At 41.1% G+C, this 24,795-nt stretch overlaps 4 protein-coding genes and 2 pseudogenes across 4 annotated transcripts; 4 read left to right on the top strand and 2 right to left on the bottom strand.

The window, feature by feature from the left end:
- Positions 1-386: 386 nt before the first annotated feature.
- LOC137987756 (uncharacterized) lies at positions 387-1,857 on the top strand. The gene is made up of 2 exons (XM_068833829.1): positions 387-984; positions 1,442-1,857. The coding sequence occupies exons 1-2, from the start codon at positions 387-389 to the stop codon at positions 1,855-1,857; spliced, it is 1,014 nt and encodes a 337-aa protein (XP_068689930.1).
- Positions 1,858-3,862: 2,005 nt separating this feature from the next.
- On the bottom strand, positions 3,863-7,950 carry LOC137987755 (integrase/recombinase xerD homolog). Its single transcript, XM_068833828.1, has 2 exons — positions 7,280-7,950; positions 3,863-3,992 (listed from the first exon to the last, which is right to left on the bottom strand). Exons 1-2 carry the CDS (start codon positions 7,948-7,950, stop codon positions 3,863-3,865), a joined length of 801 nt encoding a protein of 266 aa, XP_068689929.1.
- Positions 7,951-8,045: 95 nt separating this feature from the next.
- Positions 8,046-8,813, bottom strand: LOC137987764 (uncharacterized; annotated as a pseudogene).
- Positions 8,814-12,795: 3,982 nt separating this feature from the next.
- LOC137987754 (ATP-dependent DNA helicase RecQ-like) lies at positions 12,796-14,956 on the top strand. Its single transcript, XM_068833827.1, has 2 exons — positions 12,796-13,298; positions 13,546-14,956. The coding sequence occupies exons 1-2, from the start codon at positions 12,796-12,798 to the stop codon at positions 14,954-14,956; spliced, it is 1,914 nt and encodes a 637-aa protein (XP_068689928.1).
- Positions 14,957-22,582: 7,626 nt separating this feature from the next.
- Positions 22,583-23,268, top strand: LOC137987763 (uncharacterized; annotated as a pseudogene).
- Positions 23,269-23,363: 95 nt separating this feature from the next.
- Positions 23,364-24,270, top strand: LOC137987760 (integrase/recombinase xerD homolog). Its single transcript, XM_068833833.1, has one exon. It carries the CDS (start codon positions 23,364-23,366, stop codon positions 24,231-24,233), a length of 870 nt encoding a protein of 289 aa, XP_068689934.1. The 3' UTR covers positions 24,234-24,270.
- The last annotated feature ends 525 nt before the right edge of the window (positions 24,271-24,795 follow it).

Below are 24,795 nucleotides of genomic sequence, written 5' to 3'. Positions count from 1 at the left end.
ACTGCAGTTTCGTTCTCAGCATTTGCTGATCATGGCTTTACTCGATTCTATGATAAGTTTAGGCTCTTAACTGGAGTTAATGAGCCCTTAGGGAGTACTATTTATTCCTCACTTGTCCCTAGTGCACTCTACTCTCCTTACCCTTGCATTCAAGGCTTGTCCAGTAGTCAAAAGCGCATTGTTTAGGTCAAAGTACTTTCACTTTTACAATGTTAAAGCGGTTGCCCAAGCTTCTAGAAATTTTCCACAACATCACACGATTCTCACCTGTTTCACCTTATGTAAACCCCCCATACCATTAGTCAGCCACATTTCAGCTTTGCTCTTCAAGCAAGTACCTTGAGTTGCACTCTTTAAGATCGCATTTTTCCCTGCGTGCACATATCATGCCAAAACAACGTAAATCTCAAAGCAGCCAACGCACTACGGTTCCGCCTATCACGGCTCAGTCAAATGCCCACGCTAACTCTGCAGATGCAGTACAAACGACGCAGTATGCAGCAATGCCGACCGAAACGCTACGTTTACTTTCGTCCCAGCGCCACCTGGTACAATCAGGGCCACGGCAGCAGCTCAACGCTCGCCTCCAAGCGAATGATTCTCGGGCCTCCACACCCACATCTACCGGCCCTGCGATCATTCCGGATCAGCAGTTGGCCTCCATGATTGCCTCTATCGTGGAGCAAAAATTGGCAACCTTCAACTCTGCGAGCAACTCGCCATCGAGCTCAACATCTGGCCCTGTTTCAACTGCTCAGCAACAACTGGCAGGCGTTACCAGCCTCGCACCAGATCCCTCCCTCCTACCGGTCCGCAATGGCGGACAACAACAAACTCCGTCCTCTGTGGATTTCTCGCTGTCCTCCTCTCAGCAAGTTTTGAATCTTGGCACACCGGAAGACGCAGCCCTCCTGCATACCAACTACAGAGTCCCATCTATCGCCAGCCATCTCTCCAACAGCTGCATCACAGCCATAACAAACGGTGAGTACGTGGACCTTGCTAGCCTTCTTCCTTTTTCGTCTCTACTACGAGACCACGTTACCGCGAACTCCCAGCTTAAACTACAAGTAGGACACGAAGGCCTTACTATACCCCTCCCATCCCAGGCTAAGCGCCCCAAAATTACTGGGATCGACCGATGGCTCGACGCTTTTGCCATTTACTCGTCTGTTCTCCTATCCTCCTACCCATCCCGGGGGGTGGACCTATTCGCCTACCAGCAATTGATACGTGAGTCAGCCCGTAAGTTCCCCGGTATGGCGTGGTATTTGTATGATATGGAATTTCGCCGAAGAGCCTCTCACAACCTTTCCATTAACTGGGGCCAGAGGGATGTTCAGTTGTACCTAGACACCTTTACCGGTGTCCCAAAAGCCATACTTTGTAAAGCATGCAGCAACTCGGATCACGTAACCGATTCCTGCCCCCTTTCCCCCAGGTATAAAGACTCCTCAGGCTCCAAGCGTGGTAACCTCTGCTTCAACTTCAACAAAGGGGTGCCCTGCGCCCGCACCCCCTGCCCCTACACTCACCAATGCAACAAGCCCGGATGCACTGCAGCCCACCCAGGAAAGGACCACCCTGACTCCTCAAGCTCTGGACCCATACAGTCAAAGACTAGCCGCTCAAGCCATTCCACCCGAAGCCACCATTGAATACCTTTCTAAGCTGTCCCCTACCACCCCTATTGACCTTCCCCAACTTGCCCTTTATCGGCATGATCACCCTGACCGGGCATCTGTCGATGCTGTCCTCACCGGCCTCTCCCAAGGTTTTAAAATTGGTTTCCAGGGTCCTCGGGTTTCTAGGGAATACCCAAACCTCATTTCTGCTAAGAAAATCCACACATCATAAGCACCAATCTCTTGAAAGAGTTACGGCTCGGTCACACTGCTGGCCCACTCGTTTCTCCCCCTTTTCCCAATTTTCATGTTTATCCAATTGGGGTTGTTCCAAAAAAGCATTCCACCGAGTGAAGAACCATTTTTCACCTTTCCTTTCCCAAACATCAAACCACTAGCGTTAATTCCCACATTAGCCCAACCGACTACTCCTTACACTACATTACCATAGATACTGCCATTTCTATCATTCAGAAGATTGGTCAAGGGTGCTTCATGTCCAAGTTGGACATCAAGTCAGCCTTCCGCAATGCCCCCTAGGGTAGCGGTGTCCCTAGGAGGACCCCCTAGAGTAGCGGTGTCTCCAGAGGCAACCCTACGTGAGAATGTAACATAGGGTGGACCAGAAGAGGGGTGCCCTTCTGGAAGGAGAATAGGTCAGATGGTGAGTTGTACCATCTTAGAGTAAGCAATCCGGACCTATTGCCAAGGAGGGCTGTCCCACCTACTGTGGGGTAAAGTGCAGCCCAGGGTGCACTTCCCTGCCACCAATAAGTAACTAAGAAATGTAAAAGGACACACCTAGTGTTGAGTTTTCTAAATTAGCTTCTTTTTTTTTTTTAAGTTAGCGGTGGTAACATGCAGAATAATATGATGTACATAAAAAACGATGAGACAAAATACCCAAACTAAAATAAAATAGATGAGAATAGTATAATAAAATAATTTGCATGACAAAGCACAGCCATGGCAATTAAAGGAGACAAAGCTTCCAGTTGGGTGGAAGGGTGGGAAAATGCGATCTTAAAGAGTGCAACTCAAGGTACTTGCTTGAAGAGCAAAGCTGAAATGTGGCTCACTAATGGTATGGGGGGTTTACATAAGGTGAAACAGGTGAGAATCGGGTGATGTTGTGGAAAATTACTGGAAGCTTTGGCAACCGCTTTAACATTGTAAAAGTAAAAGTACTTTGACCTAAACAATGACCTTTTGACTACTGGACAAGCCTTGAATGCAAGGGTGAGGAGAGTAGAGTGCACTAGGGACAAGTGAGGAATAAATAGTACTCCCTTAGGGCTCATTAACCCCAGTGAAGAGCTTAAACTTATAATTTATGAGTCCCTAGGGGTCAGTGACATAAAAAGGGGAAAAAGCCGCGGGGGATATTCGCATGCCCAAAAGAGGGGCATGGGCAACTGAGGGTAATGATGATTACTCCTCCCCCCACCCTTTGCAAGCCTTGTGAAACTAGAAAAAGAGGAACACAGATTCTCCTTTTATCTATTTATTTATTTATTTATTAATCAGTTATAATTATTATGTTAATAACTATCTTTTGGCAAAATTTGGGTGGCAGGGAAGGCAGAGCCTATGCCCCCTAGGGTAGCTGTGTCCCTAGGAGGACCCCCTAGAGTAGCGGTGTCTCTAGAGGCAACCCTACGTTAGAATGTAAGATAGGGTGGACCAGAAGAGGGGTGCCCTTCTGGAAGGAGAATAGGTCAGATGGTGAGTTGTACCATCTTAGAGTAAGCAATCCGGACCTATTGCCAAGGAGGGCTGTCCCACCGACTGTGGGGTAAAGTGCAGCCCAGGGTGCACTTCCCTGCCACGATTATGTGAGCCAAAAATATTCTGGTCAAGAACGGGGGAACACAATCACCCCACAGTAAATTGTGTGGACGTTGGCTGGAATACCAACTGCCACATGTAGAAGAAATAGTATACGATATAGGCATGCATAGCAAAAAGAAACCCCTCTCGCCTCGTTTGGTTTGCGCGTGTATTTTTAACATACAGGGCTAGGGAAACAGCTGTTAGGGAACCAGGTCTAGCTTCTGATGCCACCTAAGAATAATGTTACTGTTTAAATTAGGAAGAGACATAATGAAGAGTAACTAGTTGCCATGATACTGGTCATCAGGGAGACAACAAAGAAGGGTCTAACCTACAATAATTATTATTACTTCAGTTCATTGTCAGTTGTCTAGGGATAGCCAGCAGTGTCTCTTGAGGAGTTCTTATGTAACGGTTAGGAAGGCAGGAATCCCTGCAGCAGCTGCAGTAGTTGCAGCACCAATGCGGAAGCTATGTGAGAAATAGTGTTGAGGTTGTATGTCGCATTGCTGCAGGACATCACGGAGTTCCAACCTCGTTCCCAGGGTCTTCTCGGCTTTCAATATGGCGGCGGGTCTTGAGAAGACCCTGGCACACAGCAGATCACGTGATCAAATTTTGTCCATCGAGGATGGACAAATATGCAAATTTTTTCTAAAATGGCGGCAAGGAATAAGGTGAGAGAAATCTGGGTACGACAACTGCCAACAAACAAAATGGAGTACGAAAGGGGAACCCAAAGCTGTAAAATTTGATGTAAGAAACCAAAAATACGGATGGATGAATGCACGAGCAACGAGAATGCGGTAGATGACAGAGAAATCTTGCTTTTCTTTTCATTTCATGTTATTTTAAACCAATTCAATTCTATAGACGGCTATTATTTCTCGGGGCTGTCATTTTTAAACAGTTTGGAAAAAGCCATTGCACACAGTTTCACCCGTAACATCACAGACATTTGATTACCGTAAAATCCAGTGAGCTAAGGTTTAATGAAAGCCCTGGTTCTAGCTATTTAGTCACGGAGGTGTGCTCGCTGTCTTTCGTAATGTATAGTTTATATTGCATGTTTATTTTCAATCAATTAAACCTAATTATCAATCATACACTTGAATGATTATCTGATTTCTTATCGGTGTATATGAGCCTTCTGACAACGACTTTCCCCAGTATACATTGACCCAAAGCTATTGACTGCACGTGCAAGTATTGTCATGTCAGTGTAAAATCAGTATTTTAATTGTCTTCTGATTGCCAACAGCGAACCACAGCATGTTAAGTGCCCACATTCTTCAACTTGTTATTGTAAATATTTTTTGTAGTTGACATAATCAAGCCAATGTACATTGTTGAACATGCTATTCCATAGGATTAGCAATCTGCTTCTTGTACTTTTCAAGCTATGAAAAGAACTTTTCCATGTCTTGTCCCACCAGTGAAGACAATGTGATGTCTTGGAATGCTGCTCATGAAATCTGTTGAGCCTAATTAAAAAAGGGCACAATTTATGCAAGTCCTAAACATAAGTATCTCATCATCTTTAGCAGTTCTTGTCGAATGAGCCCAGGGTTAGGGGTGGATCTTTGCTGTTTTATCAAACTGGCTTTTAATCTCTTCTGTTTTGGAGGCAGTGACAATGGCACGGTTTGTTTTATTTGCCTCCATTCCTTAAACTACATTTTTGTTTCGTTTCATTTACTCAGAAACGAATTGTATCTATTTAGACTTCAGGGTGAACTATTTACACAATGAAGTAGAGTGGCCATTCAAAACAGAGTTTGTAATTGAACATCTAAACATCTATGAGACGTAAAAACAAACTTGTGAACATGTGAACCTGAAGTATAGCAAATCATAATGCTGACAAGCATGAAAGTGAACGAAATGGGTCATAAATATGAAGTTTTCACTATCTGAATGATTTTCGGTTACATTAAAGGGATATATTGTTGAAAAATCCAAAGCTATCTCTCTTCGTGGTAATAAGTAATGTAAACAATCTTCCCACTGGTAAGTTGTAGTTACTGTAGTAAAGAGGGGTTTTCCAGGAGCCAGTTATTTTAAAGCTAGTACTGGTAACTTCCTAGGTTCACATGTACCACAAGTAATGGAAGATTCACCGAAAATGGAAGTTGAAATTTTATGCTGTGGCATTTGAAGGAAAATTAGGTATTTGTAGACAAGGATCATTATGTTCTTCTCTTTAATGGTTAATATTCCTTGACAGGCTTCTAACCGGTCAGAGAGTTTGCGTCCACATTTTTGTCCTTCTTTGTTGAGAGTTTCAATAGACGAAGCGAAATATATATGACCGACCAAGTGACCCACAATTTACAGTATTTTATCTTTTCTCCTGCCCTTACCATTCCAGAAACAAAACACTATTTCTTTTTGTGAAATAGTTTCTTGTTGCTGGTGAAGTTGCAAATTTGCTGTGCTTTGTCACCTTCAATTTTATTTCCCAATCCCCCTGTCCAGTCCGCAATCTTCCTCCAAATCACTCGATGTACCACATCTTCAGACAGTAATTAAAATGCCACAACTTGAGCAATGCTAGAGAATATTTTCAAAGCATGTTTTGAAAACGAATAATTCACAACTTAAATTATTGGAGTACAAGAAAACTCACAGGAGTAAGATGCTAAAAAAGTAATGTGTACAAAATTAAAGAATACTGTTTAATATACATATTTATATTTTTAAATCAGAAGAGGCAAAAATTGAAGTCATTAGCGAATTGACAGGTCAATAAGACTATAATGATAAGCCTTACAATTATTTTCAAGAATAATAATTATTGATAAGACTTCACAATCTTAAATAACTCTCTTGGAAAATTACAAGATGACATGCACTTTGTTTGGGGTGAGGAGATTAATATTTTTTATTAATGAAAGTAAAAGGCAATGATGAAAACCGACCGACCTAGATCTCTCTGTGCACGGCATGCACTAGCTGAAGATTGTGGAAGAGAGAGGAAAGAATATGGATTGCTGCAGCTGCAGGTCTATTGAAATAAAACACAGGTCAATTTCCACAGGTGAGTGTACATGTCACCGTGCTGCAGACAAATAAACAACACCAAAAGTGTCTGCTAGCGCTAATCACTCAACAAAAATGTTGTTTCAGGTCTCGGGGAAACTTTTGGCTTAGTTGTTGATTATTGGAGCAGCGACCTCTAGTCTTGACCTGTATTTAACAGACCCGCCTTCATTGCAGCTGTCACACGAGTCAACAGAACCACATACAACTGCTAAATCAACCACATCAATAATCTATGAACCCTGTTGCACAATTTTTTAATTTGTAACACAATCTGACATGGTGAAAACATTGAATAACAGTAACAATACTCGCGTCAGGGAATTACAATTATGAGACGCCAAAATGAACCAAAACGCAAAGGTACGTACGAAATAAAATCACTTAATTACCGTTACGTCTTTCAAACACCATTATATCCTTCTATATTATAGAGCGATCGCTATGCCAGAGGTCGTGAAAAGCCAACGTAGTTTTAATTGGAATCGAGGCCTGATGTAGATCATCGTACAACGTGAAAAAACGGTGAATTATTTTTGACTGTTATGCTTGTTAATTTGCAGCTGCTTCTTACGTAACAGTTACAAATTTGAAAATGATTTAAACACGAATTCTGTTCTTCTTCTGGCTCTCCTCACTAGCCGCCAACTTTCTTTCGACATTAAACCAATCAGAGTTCATGTGAGAAAAGCACCAATCAGCGATCTTTTTAGGTCACTGTGTGCCAGGGTCTTCTCAAGACCCGCCGCCATATTGAAAGCCGAGAAGACCCTGGGAACGAGGTTGCACGGAGTTCATGAGTAAGAGAAGTTCGGGTGAGCCACTTGCCACTGGTGAAGGTGAACAGGGGGCCTGCTGATGACGCTTGGCATTGGAACACGTAGTCTTTCATAGCCATAACGGCACAGATGGAGGTAGTGGACCTTGCTAGGGTTAGGGTGCAACCATAGCGGAAGGTATCTGTTTTTGACCGTTTAATCGTGACTAGCATGTAGTCGGGAGATTCAACGTGAAGGATAAAGGTGACATCCTTAAAGCAGAGGTGAGTTGCGGGGTCGAAGACGTGGTCATTACAGGTAAATTCGCTTGAACGTAAAAAACCGAAAAAGGCTAAGGTGAAGGCTGCCCAGAGCATAATGTGATTGAGGTCACAAGTCAAGTGCGGTCGGTAAAAGTTGAAAATAGACTGCAGGATTTGGATTGTAATTGGATAATGATCTAATTTAACGGGGATTTGGGAACGTTTGATCCCATTAAGGACCTTCTGGAGTCGAAATATTTTTGGGAGTTTTAAGGCAAAGTTGTGTAGCTTATGGAGGTCTTGAACGGCAAACAGGTAAAGCTTAACGGTATTGTAGGAAACTGTTTTGGCTAAATGGGAGACAAAATAAATCAGACTAATTTCAGATGCGGGGAGAAGGGGAGTAGAGGGGCTAATTAACCCGTGCATAAGGCAAAAGGAAATGAAATGGTTTTGACCGACACTATAAGAACGTTTAGTAGCTGGAGCAAGGGACGCACCAAGGTAGTGGGAAACGGAGGCTGTTAAATTGACGTCGCTGATAGAGGGATGGCGCAGGGGAAGGGTGAGGCATTGGGAGCCAGGTGGCAGAAGCGGTCCATCTGAAAACGGGACAAAGAATCAGCTATTGAATTATCTAGCCAAGGGATATGTCTAGCGATGAAGGAAAAGTTGTGTTCTTAGGTAAGAATCGTAATGGCCCTTACGAGGTCCATGATCCTAGGGGACTTGGAGCGTTTGGAGTTGATGATGGAGACAACTGGCAGGTTGTCGCACCACATACAAATATGTTTGCCTTACCACGAAGGGCCCCAGAGGTAGCAGGCGATGTAAATTGCAAACAGTTCCTGCCAGTCAATGCTGATACCCATGGTGGGGTTAAGGAGGTGTTGGGGGAGCCAAGGAGCCTGAAACCATTCCCCATTGAGATAGCCACCATACCCATGGGACCCAGAGGCGTCCGTAAATAATTGCAGGTCCGGCGAGGAGAGAACGTCACCCCCTAAGAAAAGACTTACTCCATTCCAATGGGTAAGGAAGGTTAACCACATTGAAATGTCTTTGCGGAATTCCCCGTTCAGTTTAATGTGCCAGCGAGAGTTAGTGATGCCCTTTGTTAAACTAATTATTCTTTGCAGAAAAGCCCGGCCCGGGGCAACAACCCTGCAGGCAAACTGTAGGGTACCAATCAGGGACTGGAACTCCTTCAGAGTGGCAGATTTACGGTGTAACCACTGTTGAAGGACCCGTTTAGCACGGATTAGTTTGTCCAAGGTAAGACGAGCTTCCATTCTAGGAGAGTCAAGAAGAATACCCATAAATTCTAAGGAGGTGGCAGGAGCAAAAGTTTTACCGGAGGCGACAGGGATATTGAGTTTGGTGAAAAGACAAAGGATTTTGCAAAGGGCTGTAAGGCAGTCCGACCTAGGGGGGCTGGTGACGAAGAAAAAGTCATCCAGAATGTGGATCACGTTAGGGATACCTAGCTTATTTTTAATTATCCATTCAATCATGCAGGAAAATTGGTCAAAAAGATAGGGTGCAGATCGCAATCCAAAGGGGAGCACTGTATCGAAGAAATACAGGCTGTTCCATTTCATGCCGAGGAGCTCCCAGTCGGATGGGTGCACTGGGATATAGGCTCTGCCTTCCCTGCCACCCAAATTTTGGCAAAAGATAGTGATTAACATAATAATTATAACTGATTAAAAAATAAATAAATAAATAAATAAATAGATAAAAGGAGAATCTGTGTTCCTCCTTTTCTAGTTTCACAAGCCTTGCAAAGGGTGGGGGGAGGAGTAATCATCATTACCCTCAGTTGCCCATGCCCCTCTCCTGGGCATGCGAATATTCCCCGTGGCTTTCCCTCCTTTTTATGTCACTGACACTTAGGGACTCATTAACTTACTTAATAGATAAGAGCAATACAATTAATTCCAATTGTCCTCCATAGTGTCTACGGGAAATACTCAGCGCGAACAAATCAAAACAAAAATGGATGACAGTGGATTTGATAGTTTCGAAGAAAACAATTAAAAAAAACTAAAACACAACACCAAAAAGCGGAAATAGTCATACAAAATCAAAAGTATTTAAACAAAGGTAAACGTTTCTCAGCGAACATAAAGGCAAGAGACTGGCCCTCACCAACTGGCTAACGCACGGCCGGAGGAAAAAGTAAGAATAATATTTTTGGCTAGATACTAAGGAGTACTGGCCCTGGTTTCTGCTGTTAATGTAGACTTTTGATTTCTGAACAAGGATTTTCATGACCAAATCTGTTCAATTGATACACATACATTTTTCCGTGAGCGTTAATGAAAAACCTTTTCTTTACGGATCATAAAGTAAAACATCGAAGTTTTTGCATATAGTGTTCGGAAATAATAGAGTTTCATGATGTCCTGATTGTTCTAAATTTGGAGGACTTTTCGAGAATTATAAAATCTTTATTTGTAAATAATAATAATAATAATAATAATTACAATAGTAATAATAATTATTATTTTAAACTTACACTATTTTACACTAAAATAAAAATCTTAACCAAGCTTAATTGGACATTATAAAATATTACAAATTTATAGAAAATATTATTCGTTATACCCCTTGTGTACAAAAAGTGTTCATTTCTATAATTCCTGCAATCATTTGGAGTAAACACTAATAAAAATATCATTATTATGATTATTATTACCATTGCTATAGAAATAGTAATAATAGTAATAATAATAATGATTCGCATTTATTCGAGATATTGTCATTTCCCCGACGCCAAAACTAATGTTTGTCGGTACTGAGAAATCAACTTGATTTTTTTATGTGCTCCTTTCTTTAATAAGGGGACCTCGCTCAAATGAAAAAAACAGGTGTTACAAAAAGAACCAACATGACATACTGGAATAACAGTTAGCATTAAACTTAGAAGGCTAAGGTCCAAAATTAATACACCTTAGTTTTAGACCCAGAAAGGGTTCTTTATTAGTATTGACTCTTTGTTTAAATCAGCTGTATCAGTCGCTTTGTATATAAGTCACACTGTACTCTGTAAAGTAACCAGGCACATAGCTATGGTCAGCTATGTCATAGTTTGAAAGTGTATTTGAGTCAACAAACTTACAGGGATTGTAGCCTTGTTAATCCTGAAAAAACATTTTCTGGGAGTTGAGTTATTTTATTCTTAAAAAGCGATCTAGAATAAAAAAAAACATGAAACGAAATGTATATGAAAACTAGTCAGAAACTAACGTAGTTTTAACTCATGTTAACACTACTTTTTAAAGTACACTCAGCACTAGTACAGCATTCGAACTAAACAACAAAAATTCCATGAACTCAATTTTAGCTTTTATTGCAGTTTCCTTCTTACCATTCGCTGATCAAAGCTTTACTCGATTGTACTTAGATAAGAGCAGTACAATTAAACCCAAATGACCTCCATAGACCCCGCCCAATCGACTCAGAGCGATCACATCAAAGGAAAAATGGATGACAGTGGACAATTCTTTGTAGAGTATCCATGCGCAAAGCTGTGTCATATTGTGAATTCATTATTAAACAAGAGCAATTCAATGAATTTCATTTAAGCTTATATTGCAGTTTCGTTCTTAGCATTTGCTGATCACGGCTTTACTCGATTCTACTTACTTAATAGATAAGATCAATACAATTAATCCCAATTGAGCTTCATAGGGTCTACGGGAAATACTCAGCGTGAACAAATCAAAACAAAAATGGATCAAAGTGGATTTGATAGTTTCAAAGAAAACAATAAAAAAACCTAAAAAAGAACACCAAAAAGCTGGAAAAATCATACAAAATCAAAAGTATTTAAACAAAGGTAAACGTTTCTCAGCGAACATAAAGGCAAGAGACTGGCCCTCACCAACTGGCTAACACACGGCTGGAGGAAAAAGTAAGAAGAATATTTCTGGCTAGATACTAAGGAGTACTGGCCCTGGTTTCTGCTGTTAACGTAGACTTTCTGATTGCTGAACAAGGATTTTCATGACCAAATCTGTTCAATTGAAACACATACAATTTTCCGTGAGCGTTTATGAAAAACCTTCTCTTTACGGATCAAAAAGTAAAAAAATCGCAGTTTTCACGCATAGTGTTCGGAAATAAAAGAGTTTCATGATGTCCTGATTGTTCTAAATTTGGAAAACTTGTTGAGAACTATAAAATCTTTATTTGTAAATTATAATAATAGAAATAATAATAATAATAATAATAATATTAATAATAAATTGAAACCTACAATATTTTAAAATATAATAAAAATCGTAACCAAGCTTAATTAGACATTATAAAAAATTACAAATTTATAGAAAATATTATTTGTTATACCCGTGGTGTACAAAAAGTGTTCATTTCTATAGTTCATGCAATCATTTGGAGTAAACACTTATTAAAATATCATTATTATGATTATGATTATTATTACCATTGCTATAGAAATAGTAATAATAGTAATAATAATAATGATTCGCATTTATTCGAGATATTGTCATTTCCTTGACGCCAAAACTAATGTTTGTCGGTACTGAGAAATCAACTTGATTTTTTTATGTGCTCCTTTCTGTAATAAGGGGACCTCGCTCAAATGAAAAAAATAGGTGTTACAAAAAGAACCAACATGACATACTGCAATAACAGTTAGCATTAAACTTAGAAGGCTAAGGTCCAAATACACCTTAATTTTAGACCCAGAAAGGGTTATTTATTACTATTGACTCTTTGTTTAAATCAGCTGTATGAGTCGCTTTGTATATAAGTCACACTGTACTCTGTAAAATAACCAGGCACATAGCTATGGTCACCTATGTCATAGTTTGAAAGTGTATTTGGGTCAACAAACTTACAGGTGTTGTAGCGCACTAAGTCCTGAGAAAACATTTTCTACGAGGTGAGTTATTTCATTGTTATCAAGTGATCTAGAATAAAAAAACATGAAACGTAATGTCTATGGAAACTAGTCCAAAACTAAGTAACGAAGTTTTAACTCATGTTAAGACTACTTGTTAAAGTACACTCAGCAACAGTACAGCATTAGAACTAAACTAGCCTGAAATGTCAGTCGTCTCCCGCCCTCAGCCTTCCCCGGGCGAGACACGCCTGAAGTCTGGGCGTTATAATTCCGTCCGGTGACGTCACTTACTGTTTCTGATATATGAAGTTATTTTTTATTGGTTAATATGCGAGCGAGATAGATTCCCGTTTTCCATTGGATAAATAAATGACAACAGCTTTGTCACTTCGCTTTCGACAATGGCAGACGCGTTTCCTGTATGCGATGAGAAATTCGAAAGTAGTTTAGAGGCTGTTTTACCCAAGTTTGGTGTTGCAGAATTACGCGAACAACAAAAGCTGGCACTTTTACATTTAATATCTGGAAAAGATGTGTTTGTTAATCTTCCAACCGGCTTCGGTAAGTCACTGATCTATCAGCTTGCTCCTTCAGTCGTAGAAGAAATGTCACGTCTTGGCGGGAAGATTTGTAGTGCAATCATTCTGGTGATCTCTCCTCTAGTGTCCTTGAAGAAAGATCAAGTACAATGTTTAGAACGAAAAGGAATAAAAGCTTCGTTTATCGGCGGGGGACAAGAACAGGCAAATTTGCAGAAGATCTTAAAAGGCGAAATGAACATTGTTTATTCATCTCCGGAAGCTGTGCTGGGAAATGATCAATGGCGAGTAATGGTTAGCTCGCCCATTTACCAAAGAAATGTAATTGCGGTCGCTGTCGATGAAGCACATTGTATTACTCATTGGTATGTTTAATTTATCTGTTATCCTTTTTGAACCACTATTGTGTGCAGCAGAACGATTACACCATCTGTATTTCTTACTCAATAGCGAGAGTAGTTCACATTGTGGTAACCTCTCAAGTTCTTCTTCATCGATCATTTGAAATTATAACAACGGGAGAGTATTAAAGAGTCAATCACTTGCTCTCGAATGATATACAAATACCATCAATAGTAGTAACTGAGTTGTATGTATGTATTTGTATTACAGGGGCCAAAGTGGAAATACAGGCAATGTTGCTTTCAGGAGATGGTACAACAACATCCAAGAATTGAGGTCTCTCCTCCCAAGTCAGACACCCTTTATAGCTCTCACTGCAACTGCCATGAAATCTACAAGGGAAAAAATCTGCAGTGCCTTGAATATGGATAAACCAGAATTAGTGATGGCTTCTCCCGAACGACCAAATATCTGTGATGCAGTGGTGAAAATGTCTAACAAAATTCATGTGACAGAGTATTTTGAACAGCTTTTACATCAACTGAAAACTAAAGGCAACCAGTGTGACCGATGTATCATTTACTGCCAGACTGTAAATCAATGCAGTACTTTATTTTCATTGTTCTCAGTTCAACTAGGACAGAAAATATACCTGCACGAGGAGAAACCAAATGCCAAAGAAAGGCTTGTTGAAATGATGCATGCAAGAACCCCAGATAATGTCAAAGAGACAGTGCTAAATTCAATGGCTGATTATGAGGGCAACATAAGGGTTCTCATTTGTACCATTGCATTTGGTATGGGAGTTGATGCCAAGGGAGTCCGAACAATCATAAACTTTGGGCCTTCCCGTAATTTGGAATCATATGTACAAGAAAGTGGCCGTTGCAGCAGAGATGGGAAGCCAGGAAAGTGTATCGTTCTATACTTAGGTCGACTGTTAAGTACCTGTGCAAAGGACATAAAAGATTATGTTTCAACTAAAGCTTGTCGTAGACAGCACATCAATGGTTATTTTGACAGACCCATTAGCTCATCTCAAACTGCAAACCCTCCCACTCCACATGATTGCTGTGACAACTGTGCATTGTCCTGCACTTGTGGTCTTGATGGTTGCAGTGTTGAGAGTATTTGTTCCATTGATCAGGCTCCCACAGAGTGCATATCGCCAGTAAGAAATGTTTCAGAGGACCAATTTGCATCTCTAAAAAGGGAACTCATGAGATACAAGAAGACATGGGTAGCATATTGTATGCAAAGGAACATGCACAGTCAAAGTCAAGTTTCAGCAATTTCTTGGCCAAGTTTCCTTCTGGAATTTGGAGATTATCACATTGGACAAGTAATTGAAAGTGCTCCATACATTGCATCATGGAGTGATGTTCTTAAGTGTATTGAGATTTGGAGAGTAAACCATGCTATTGAAATTTGGAAAATATTGAAGAAAATATTTCCTGAATTGCAAGAGGAACAACTGCCAGAAATTCCAGAAGTGGCAACTGATATTGATGGTGATGTAGATGAAGATGACAATGACTGGATGAGAATGTTAAATGACTCATTTAATGACTTTAGTTTTACGGCAATGCTGGAAGAAGAAGAGAGTATGGATGTTGATGAAGATGCTTCATATGAAGCTGCTATTCCAGACATTTTAGACACTGTTTTGAGTTCAATTTGATCATGGATGTATTTCTTGTACAACAGTTATTGCCCATTGTACATACTGTGGTTAACTGTGGTTAATTATGATATAATATTGTATGAGAGGGGAATGATTTTAAACCATGAATCTGGTGTATCTTCAAATATTGATCATTTTGAAGAACATTTTTTTCATAACAAAAATTAAAGTGGTACTATGACGAAAATCGCATCTTTCCAATTGAAGCCATTTTAAAACATGAACAAGTAGTCTGAATGAGAAGAAAAATGCTGTTTACTTTTTTCAAATATCTCTTTTCGTTCCAGAGATATTCAAGTTTTTTAAATATGCCAATTAGCTTAGTGATGACGTCATATACTCAACCAAATTTTCATCAAATATGATGAAAAAGATATCTCAGCCAATTTGTAACAGAAATGATTGATTCTTTGCAGTAACGTTCTACTAAAGGTGCAACACAATATGAGCTTACAAGGTTTGTTACCATGGCAACATACTAGGTTCCAGACCTCCCCAATAGTAAAGGCATTTCTGGCCTCCTTCAGCGTTCTACTTTTAAATTTGCAAATGGTGCCTCATGTGTATGGTCCAGCAGGCATATAAATATGTTAGCTCCAGTTTGTGGCCCTGTTTAGCGTTTTTCGAGCTGAAAATCACTAACATATTGAATTCAAGTGGGTGGGGACTGGGACAGAGTGAGTTGCCATGGGAACAGAATTTGTATAGCCACAGGTTTGTTTCCTATAGAGCTATTAGCCTGTCAAGTTTCAATGATCTGTGCTGCAAATTGGCCAAGATAGCTCTATTTATGTACTTGAGATAATATTGGGTTGAGTCTATGACGTCATCAGTCATCTCATTTGCATATTTTGCACATTTTTCGAACTTAAATATCTCCGCAACTAATGCAGATATTTGCAAACGGTAAGCGGCATTTTGATTCTTTCATGGAACTCTATGCGATACACCTAAAATATCAAGGGGTAAAATTTTGATCATAGTACCACTTTAAGGTACAAAGATATATTAACAGATCACTGGTAACTGAAAACCAATGTTACCTGAACTGGTAAGTTTATGGCAAAAGATTATGACTCATTTTGTTATTTCAATTTGATTATGTAATGTACCGGTATTTCTTGTGACAAACTTATTGCCCATTTATAATGATATGTTGTGGCTAGCTTTGGTTAACTATAATATATTACATGTATTGTATGATGGTGGACTGATTTTTAAATCATCAATCCGGTATAACTACATATTGATCATTTTGTAGAACATTTTTTCAAAACAGAAACTAAGAAAACAGTTCACAAGATATAATACAATGAAATGGTAACTGAAGACCAATAGCAGAAACATGAGAGGACTGGGACGAGTTTGTTATATTGATTAGATTGAAAATCTAAACATTTCAAGTAACTTACTGAATGAAAAGCTACCCAGCCAAGTTTAAGAGTTTTCAGTGGAAAATTGTTCAAATGGGAGCCTTGCAAAAGTTGCAAAATTCCATACAAATCCTTATAATTTTGTGGCACTTGACCTAATTAGTACTGTGACAAGTACCTGTACAGCATCCATGCCCCTTGACCTTTCCCTTAAAAGCACTGCCCCAGCCATTGCCACGCTTGGAAGCCAAGAAACAGTCTTCACATCCTTTCGTCTTCCTGATAAGGCACAAGACATAAGGAAGGAATAAAACAATGGGGCTTTATTCTTCCACTCCAAACATAGGGATTCAAAGTCAAAGTTCATCATGTCTTGACTGTTACTCTGTCTTGCCATAGATTGGTTTTTGGTGGAACAAAGTGAAGAACACTCTGCTGCTATTGATCGCAGAACATATTTTACAACTTCTGCCCTCAAGAGTTTGTGCTGCCAAATTCTATGTGCCATCTGTTGGTAGGTACCACGAAGCATTGCTTTCCCGATTGGCTCCATGTCCTTTGCCAACCTTCTGCGCCTAGTGTCACTTGGCCATACAACCTCTATCTAAAGGATAGAAAGCATTTATAATATTATTACACTTAGTCAGGAATAACACGGTGAATTATAATTAACCCTTTAGTGCCCAAGGGGCCTCCCTTTGACGAGTAAAATCGTCTGGCGTTAGACAGAGTAAAATCTATAAGTCACTAATTGGGCATTAAAGGGTTAAAGGAAATAGTTTTTTAAAAGGCCGTTTCCGAAGGGGGAAACTGGGTCGGCACCTTCGATCTTCAATAAATTCTGAAATTTTTCAGAGGCGGTAAAATTCAAACCCCTCCAATGAGGGAGGGGGGGTGGATAAAAAATGGGATAGCCCTATATAAGCTCACCATTAAAAGTCAAAAAATAATATAACCCTAAAATTAATGCGACAAAGTTACTTCTGTACTTGAGGTGTAATACAGAAAAATAAAAACGTTTAACATATAGCCTCGATCACCAGCCGCTGTTCGGAAGAGAAGCCCCAGACACGAGAGAGCGGCGGAAATCAAGCCAAAGCTACATATCATGACGCAAAATTTTAAAAGTCCACTTGCAGTAACATTACGGATTTACTGAATACCAAAATCAAACAATTTTTGCTCGAGCTACTTACCACGACACCGGGCTCCTTCGGTTCTGTCTGTTTCGGATTTTTCGAGCACGTGCTCGAAGTCTGCGAAAGGTTGACCACAGGTACAGAGCTGTTGTTTGGTGTCGCTGCTTTTATCGATTTTTTCGGAGTGCATGTATGAAGGTGAACGAAAGTGCTTGGCAAGGACCCACTATCACTATCGCTGGCCTGTGTAAAGGTCCGGACAATTGCCTCTGCTGATTCTTGCAAACTATCCCGAAGACTCTTCTGCTTACGCAACTTTTTCAAGCAGCGTTTGCAGATACGGCTTTTGTCGTCAATCGGTACGGCTATCGGGAGTTTTCTCAATTCCTCCTCGATCTGAAATTCCGAACGACTGCGTACATTTATGCCGGACGTACTTTCTTTAAGCTTCGCTGCGCATAAAACACAACAAACTTCATACATATTCAACAGAGTACCAGGCGTATTGGCCGCCATTTTGATATGCAAATGAAAATTATGCAACCATCATAAATGAGGGCGGGAGACGACTGACATTTCAGGCTAGAACTAAACAAGAACAATTCCATGAACTCAATTTTAGCTTTTATTGCAGTTTCGTTCTTAGCATTCGCTGATCACAGCTTTACACGATTGTACTTAGATAAGAGCAATACAATTAAACCCAAATGACCTCCATGGAGCCCGCGCAATCGACTCAGAGCGATAAAATCAAAGGAAAAATGGATGACAGCGGACAATTCTTTGTGGAGTATCCACGCGCAAAGCTGTGTCATATTGTGAATTCGAGTTAAACAAGAACAATTCAATGAATTTCATTTTAGCTTATATCGCGGTTTCGTTTTCACCATTTTCTGATCACGGTTTTACTCGATTCTACTTATTTAATAGATAAGAGAAATACAATTAATCCCAATTGTCGTCCATAGGGTCTGCGGGAAATACTCAGCGCGAACAAATCAAAACAAAAATGGATGACAGTGGATTTCATAGTTTCAAAGCAAACAATTTAAAAAAAACTAAAACAGAACACCAAAAAGCTGGAAAAATCATACAAAATCAAAAGTATTTAAACAAAGGTAAACGTTTCTCAGCGAATAATAAGGCAAGAGACTGGCAGTCACCAACTGGCTAACGCACGGCAGGAGGAAAAACTAAGAAGAATATTTTTGGCTAGATACTAAGGGGAACTGGCCCTGATTTCTGCTGTTAACGTAGACTTTTGATTTCTGAACAAAGATTTTCATGACCCAATCTGTTCAATTGATACACATACATTTTTCCGTGAGCGTTAATGAAAAACCTTCTCTTTACGGATCATAAAGTAAAAAATCGAAGTTTTTGCGTATAGTGTTTGGAAATAATAGAGTTTCATGATGTCCTGATTGTTCTAAATCTGGAGGACTTTTCGAGAACTATAAAATCTTTATTTCTAAATAATAATAGTAATAATAATATTAATAATATTTACAATAGTAATAATAATAAAGATAATTTTAAACTTACAATATTGTACACTAAAATAAAAATCTTAACAAAGCTTAATTAGACATTATAAAAAATTAGAAATTTATAGAAAATATTATTCGTTATTCCCGTGGTGTACAAAAAGTGTTCATTTCTATAATTCATGCAATCATTTGGAGTAAACACTTATTAAAATATCATTATTATGATTATGATTATTATTACCATTGCTATAGAAATAGTAATAATAGTAATAATAATAATGATTCCCATTTATTTGAGATATTGTCATTTCCTCGACGCCAAAACTAATGTTTGTCGATACTGAGAAATCAACTTGATTTTTTTATGTGCTTCTTTCTTTAATAAGGGGACCTCGCTCAAATGAAAAAGTAGGTGTTACAAAAAGAACCAACACGACATACTGGAATAACAGTTAGCATTAAACTTAGAAGGCTAAGGTCCAAATACACCTTAATTTTAGACCCAGAAAGGGTTATTTATTACTATTGACTCTTTGTTTAAATCAGCTGTATGAGTCGCTTTGTATATGTCTCACTGTACTCTGTAAAGTAACCAGGCACATAGCCATGGTCAGCTATGTCATAGTTTGAAAGTGTATTTGGGTCAACAAACTTACAGTACTTGTAGCGCACTAAGTCCTGAGAAAACATTTTCTGGGAGGTGAGTTATTTCATTGCTATAAAGCCCTCTGGAATTAAAAAAAACATGAAACGTAATGTATATGAAAACTAGTCAGAAACTAAGTAACGAAGTTTTAACTCGTGTTAACACTACTCTTTAAAGTACACTCAGCAACAGACAGCATTCGAACTAAACAAGAACAATTCCATGAACTCAATTTTAGCTTTTATTGCAGTTTCGTTCTTAGCATTCGCTGATCACAGCTTTACTCGATTCTACTTAGATAAAAGCAGTACAATTAAACCCAAATGACCACAATGGAGCCCGCGCAATCGACTCAATGCGAGCAAATCAAAGGAAAAATGGATGACAGTGGACAATTCTTTATGCAGTATCCACGCGCAAAGCTGTGTCATATTGTGAATTCGAATTGAACAAGAGCAATTCAATGAATTTCATTTTAGCTTATACTGCAGTTTCGTTCTCAGCATTTGCTGATCACGGCTTTACTCGATTCTATTATAAGTTTAAGCTCTTAACTGGGGTTAATGAGCCCTTAGGGGTACTATTTATTCCTTACTTGTCCCTAGTGCACTCTACTCTCCTTACCCTTGCATTCAAGGCTTGTCCAGTAGTCAAAAGCGCATTGTTTAGGTCAAAGTACTTTCACTTTTACAATGTTAAAGCGGTTGCCAAAGCTTCCAGTAATTTTCCACAACATCACACGATTCTCACCTGTTTCACCTTATGTAAACCCCCCATACCATTAGTCAGCCACATTTCAGCTTTGCTCTTCAAGCAAGTACCTTGAGTTGCACTCTTTAAGATCGCATTTTTCCCTACGTGCACATATCATGCCGAAACAACGTAAATCTCGAAGCAGCCAACGCACTACGGTTCCGCCTACCACGGCTCAGTCAAATGCCCACGCTAACTCTGCAGATGCAGTACAAACGACGCAGTACGCAGCAATGCCGACCAAAACGCTACGTTTACTTTCGTCCCAGCGCCGCCTGGTACAATCAGGGCCACGGCAGCAGCTCATCGCTCGCCTCCAAGCAAATGATTCTCGGGCCTCCACACCCACATCTACCGGCCCCGCGATCATGCCGGATCAGCGATTGGCCTCCATGATTGCCTCTATCGTGGAGCAAAAATTGGCAACCTTCAACTCTGCAAGCAACTCGCCATTGAGCTCAACATCTGGCGCTGTTTCAACTGCTCAGCAACAACTGGCAGGCGTTACCAGCCTCGCACCAGATCCCTCTCTGCTACCGGTCTGCAATGGCCGACAACAACAAACTCTGTCCTCTGTGGATTTCTCGCTGTCCTCCTCTCAGCAAGTTTTGAATCTTGGCACACCGGAAGACGCAGCCCTCCTGCATACCAACTACAGAGTCCCATCTATCGCCAGCCATCTCTCCAACAGTTGCATCACAGCCATAACAAACGGTGAGTATGTGGACCTTGCTAGCCTTCTTCCTTTTTCGTCTCTACTACGAGACCACGTTACCGCGAACTCCCAGCTTAAACTACAAGTAGGACACGAGGGCCTTACTATACCCGTCCCATCCCAGGCTAAGCACGCCAAAATTACTGGGATCGATTGATGGCTCAACACTTTTGCCATTTACTCGTCTGTACTCCTATCCTCCTACCCATCCCGGGGGGTGGACCTATTCGCCTACCAGCAATTGATACTTGAGTCAGCCCGTAAGTTCCCCGGTATGGCGTGGTATTTGTATGATATGGAATTTCGCCGAAGAGCCTCTCACAACCTTTCCATTAACTGGGGCCAGAGGGATGTTCAGTTGTACCTAGACATCTTTACCAGTGTCCCAAAAGCCATACTTTGTAAGGCCTGTAGCAACTCGGATCACGTAACCGATTCCTGCCCCCTTTCCCCCAGGTATACAGACTCTCCAGGCTCCAAGAGTGGTGACCTCTGCTTCAACTTCAACAAAGGGGTCCCCTGCGCCCGCACCCCCTGCCCCTACATTCACCAATGCAACAAGCCCGGATGCACTACAGCCCACCCAGGAAAAGACCACCCTGACTCCTCAAGCTCTGGACCCATACAGTCAAAGACTAGCCGCTCAAGCCATTCCACCCGAAGCCACCATTGAATAGCTTTCTAAGCTGTCCCCTACCACCCCTGTTGACCTTCCCCAACTTGCCCTTTATCTGCATGATCACCCTGACCAAGAATCTGTCGATGCTGGCCTCACCGGCCTCTCCCAAGGTTTTAAAATTGGTTTCCAGGGTCCTCGGGTTTCTAGGGAATACCCCAACCTCATTTCTGCTAAGCAAAATCCACACATCATAAGCACCAATCTCTTGAAAGAGTTACGGCTCGGTCACACTGCTGGCCCATTCGTTTCTCCCCCTTTTCCCAATTTTTCCCAATTGGAGTTGTTCCAAAAAAGCATTCCACCGACTTTAGAACCATTTTTCTCCTTTCCTTTCCCAAACATCAAACCACTAGCGTTAATTCCCACATTAGCCCAACCGACTACTCCTTACACTACATTACCATAGATACTGCCATTTCTATCATTAAGAAGATTGGTCAAGGGTGCTTCATGTCCAAGTTGGACATCAAGTCAGCCTTCCGCAATATCCCAGTGCACCCATCCGACTGGGAGCTCCTCAGCATGAAATGGAACAGCCTGTATTTCTTCGATACAGTGCTCCCCTTTGGATTGCGATCTGCACCCTATCTTTTTGACCAATTTTCCTGCATGATTGAATGGATAATTAAAAATAAGCTAGGTATCCCTAACGTGATCCACATTCTGGATGACTTTTTCTTTGTCACCAGCCCCCCTAGGTCGGACTGCCTTACATCCCTTTGCAAAATCCTTTGTCTTTTCACCGAACTCAATATCCCTGTCGCCCCGGGTAAAACTTTTGCTCCTGCCACCTCCTTACAATTTATGGGTATTCTCCTTGACTCTAGAATGGAAGCTCGTCTTCCCTTGGACAAACTAATCCGTGCTAAACGGGTCCTTCAACAGTGATTACACCGTAAATCTGCCACTCTGAAGGAGCTCCAGTCCCTGATTTGTACCCTACAGTTTGCCTGCAGGGTTGTTGCCCCGGGCCGGGCTTTTCTGCAATGTGGTTAACCTTCCTTACCCATTGGAATGGAGTAAGTCTTTTCTTAGGGGGTAACGTTCTCTCCTCGCCTGACATGCAATTATTTATGGACGCCTCTGGGTCCCATGGGTATGGTGGCTATCTCAATGGGGAATGGTTTCAGGCTCCTTGGCTCCCCCAACACCTCCTTAACCCCACCATGGGTATCAGCATTGACTGGCAGGAACTGTTTGCAATTTACATCGCCTGCTACCTCTGGGGCCCTTCGTGGTCAGGCAAACATATTTGTATGTGGTGCGACAACCTGCCAGTTGTCTCCATCATCAACTCCAAACGCTCCAAGTCCCCTAGGATCATGGACCTCGTAAGGGCCATTACGATTCTTACCTTAGAACACAACTTTTCCTTCATCGCTAGACATATCCCTTGGCTAGATAATTCAATAGCTGATTCTTTGTCCCGTTTTCAGATGGACCGCTTCTGCCACCTGGCTCCCAATGCCTCACCCTTCCCCTGCGCCATCCCTCTATCAGCGACGTCAATTTAACAGCCTCCGTTTCCCACTACCTTGGTGCGTCCCTTGCTCCAGCTACTAAACGTTCTTATAGTGTCGGTCAAAACCATTTCATTTCCTTTTGCCTTATGCACGGGTTAATTAGCCCCTCTACTCCCCTTCTCCCCGCATCTGAAATTAGTCTGATTTATTTTGTCTCCCATTTAGCCAAAACAGTTTCCTACAATACCATTACGCTTTACCTGTTTGCCGTTCAAGACCTCCATAAGCTACACAACTTTGCCTTAAAACTCCCAAAAATGTTTCGACTCCAGAAGGTCCTTAATGGGATCAAACGTTCCCAAATCCCCGTTAAATTAGATCATTATCCAATTACAATCCAAATCCTGCAGTCTATTTTCAACTTTTACCGACCGCACTTGACTTGTGACCTCAATCGCATTATGCTCTGGGCAGCCTTCACCTTAGCCTTTTTCGGTTTTTTACGTTCAAGCGAATTTACCTGTAATGACCACGTCTTCGACCCCGCAACTCACCTCTGCTTTAAGGATGTCACCTTTATCCCTCACGTTGAATCCCCCGACTACATGCTAGTCACGACTAAACGGTCAAAAACAGATACCTTCCGCAATGGTTGCACCCTAACCCTAGCAAGGTCCACTACCTGCATCTGTGCTGTTATGGCTATGAAAGACTACCTGTTCCAATGCCAACCATCATCAGCAGGCCCCCTGTTCACCTTCACCAGTGGCAAGTGGCTCACCCGAACTTCTCTTACTCATGAACTCCGTGATGTTCTGCAGCAATGCGGCATACAACCTCAACACTATTTCTCACATAGCTTCCGCATTGGTGCTGCGACTACTGCAGCTGCTGCAGGGATTCCTGCCTGGTTAATCAAGGTATTGGGTCGCTGGTCTTCTGATTCCTATGAACGTTACATAAGAACTCCTCAAGAGACACTGCTGGCTATCCCTAGACAACTGACAATGAACTGAGGTAATAATAATTATTGTAGGTTAGACCCTTCTTTGTTGTCTCCCTGATGACCAGTATCATGGCAACTAGTTACTCTTCACTATGTCTCTTCCTAATTTAAACAGTAACATTATTCTTGGGTGGCATCAGAAGCTAGACCAGGTTCCCTAACAGCTGTTTCCCTAGCCCTGCATGTTAAAAATACACGCGCAAACCAAACGAGGCGAAAGGGGTTTCTTTTTGCTATGCATGCCTATATCGCATACTATTTCTTCTACATGTGGCACTTGGTATTCCAGCCAACGTCCACACAATTTACTGTGGGGTGATTGTGTTCCCCCGTTCTTGACCAGAATATTTTTGGCTCACACAATCGTGGCAGGGAAGTGCACCCTGGGCTGCACTTTACCCCACAGTAGGTGGGACAGCCCTCCTTGACAATAGGTCTGGATTGCTTACTCTAAGAACAAGTACAACTCACCATCTGACCTATTCTCTTTCCAGAAGGGCACCCCTCTTCTGGTCCACAATAGGTTACATTCTATTGTAGGGTTGCCTCTAGAGAAACCGCTGCTCTAGGGG

The sequence above is a fragment of the Montipora foliosa genome, unplaced genomic scaffold (genome assembly GCF_036669935.1).
Source record: "Montipora foliosa isolate CH-2021 unplaced genomic scaffold, ASM3666993v2 scaffold_388, whole genome shotgun sequence".
Lineage (NCBI taxonomy): Eukaryota > Metazoa > Cnidaria > Anthozoa > Scleractinia > Acroporidae > Montipora > Montipora foliosa.
The sequence above is the reverse complement of the archived record's forward strand: the minus strand, read 5'-3'. Positions and strand labels throughout refer to the sequence as shown.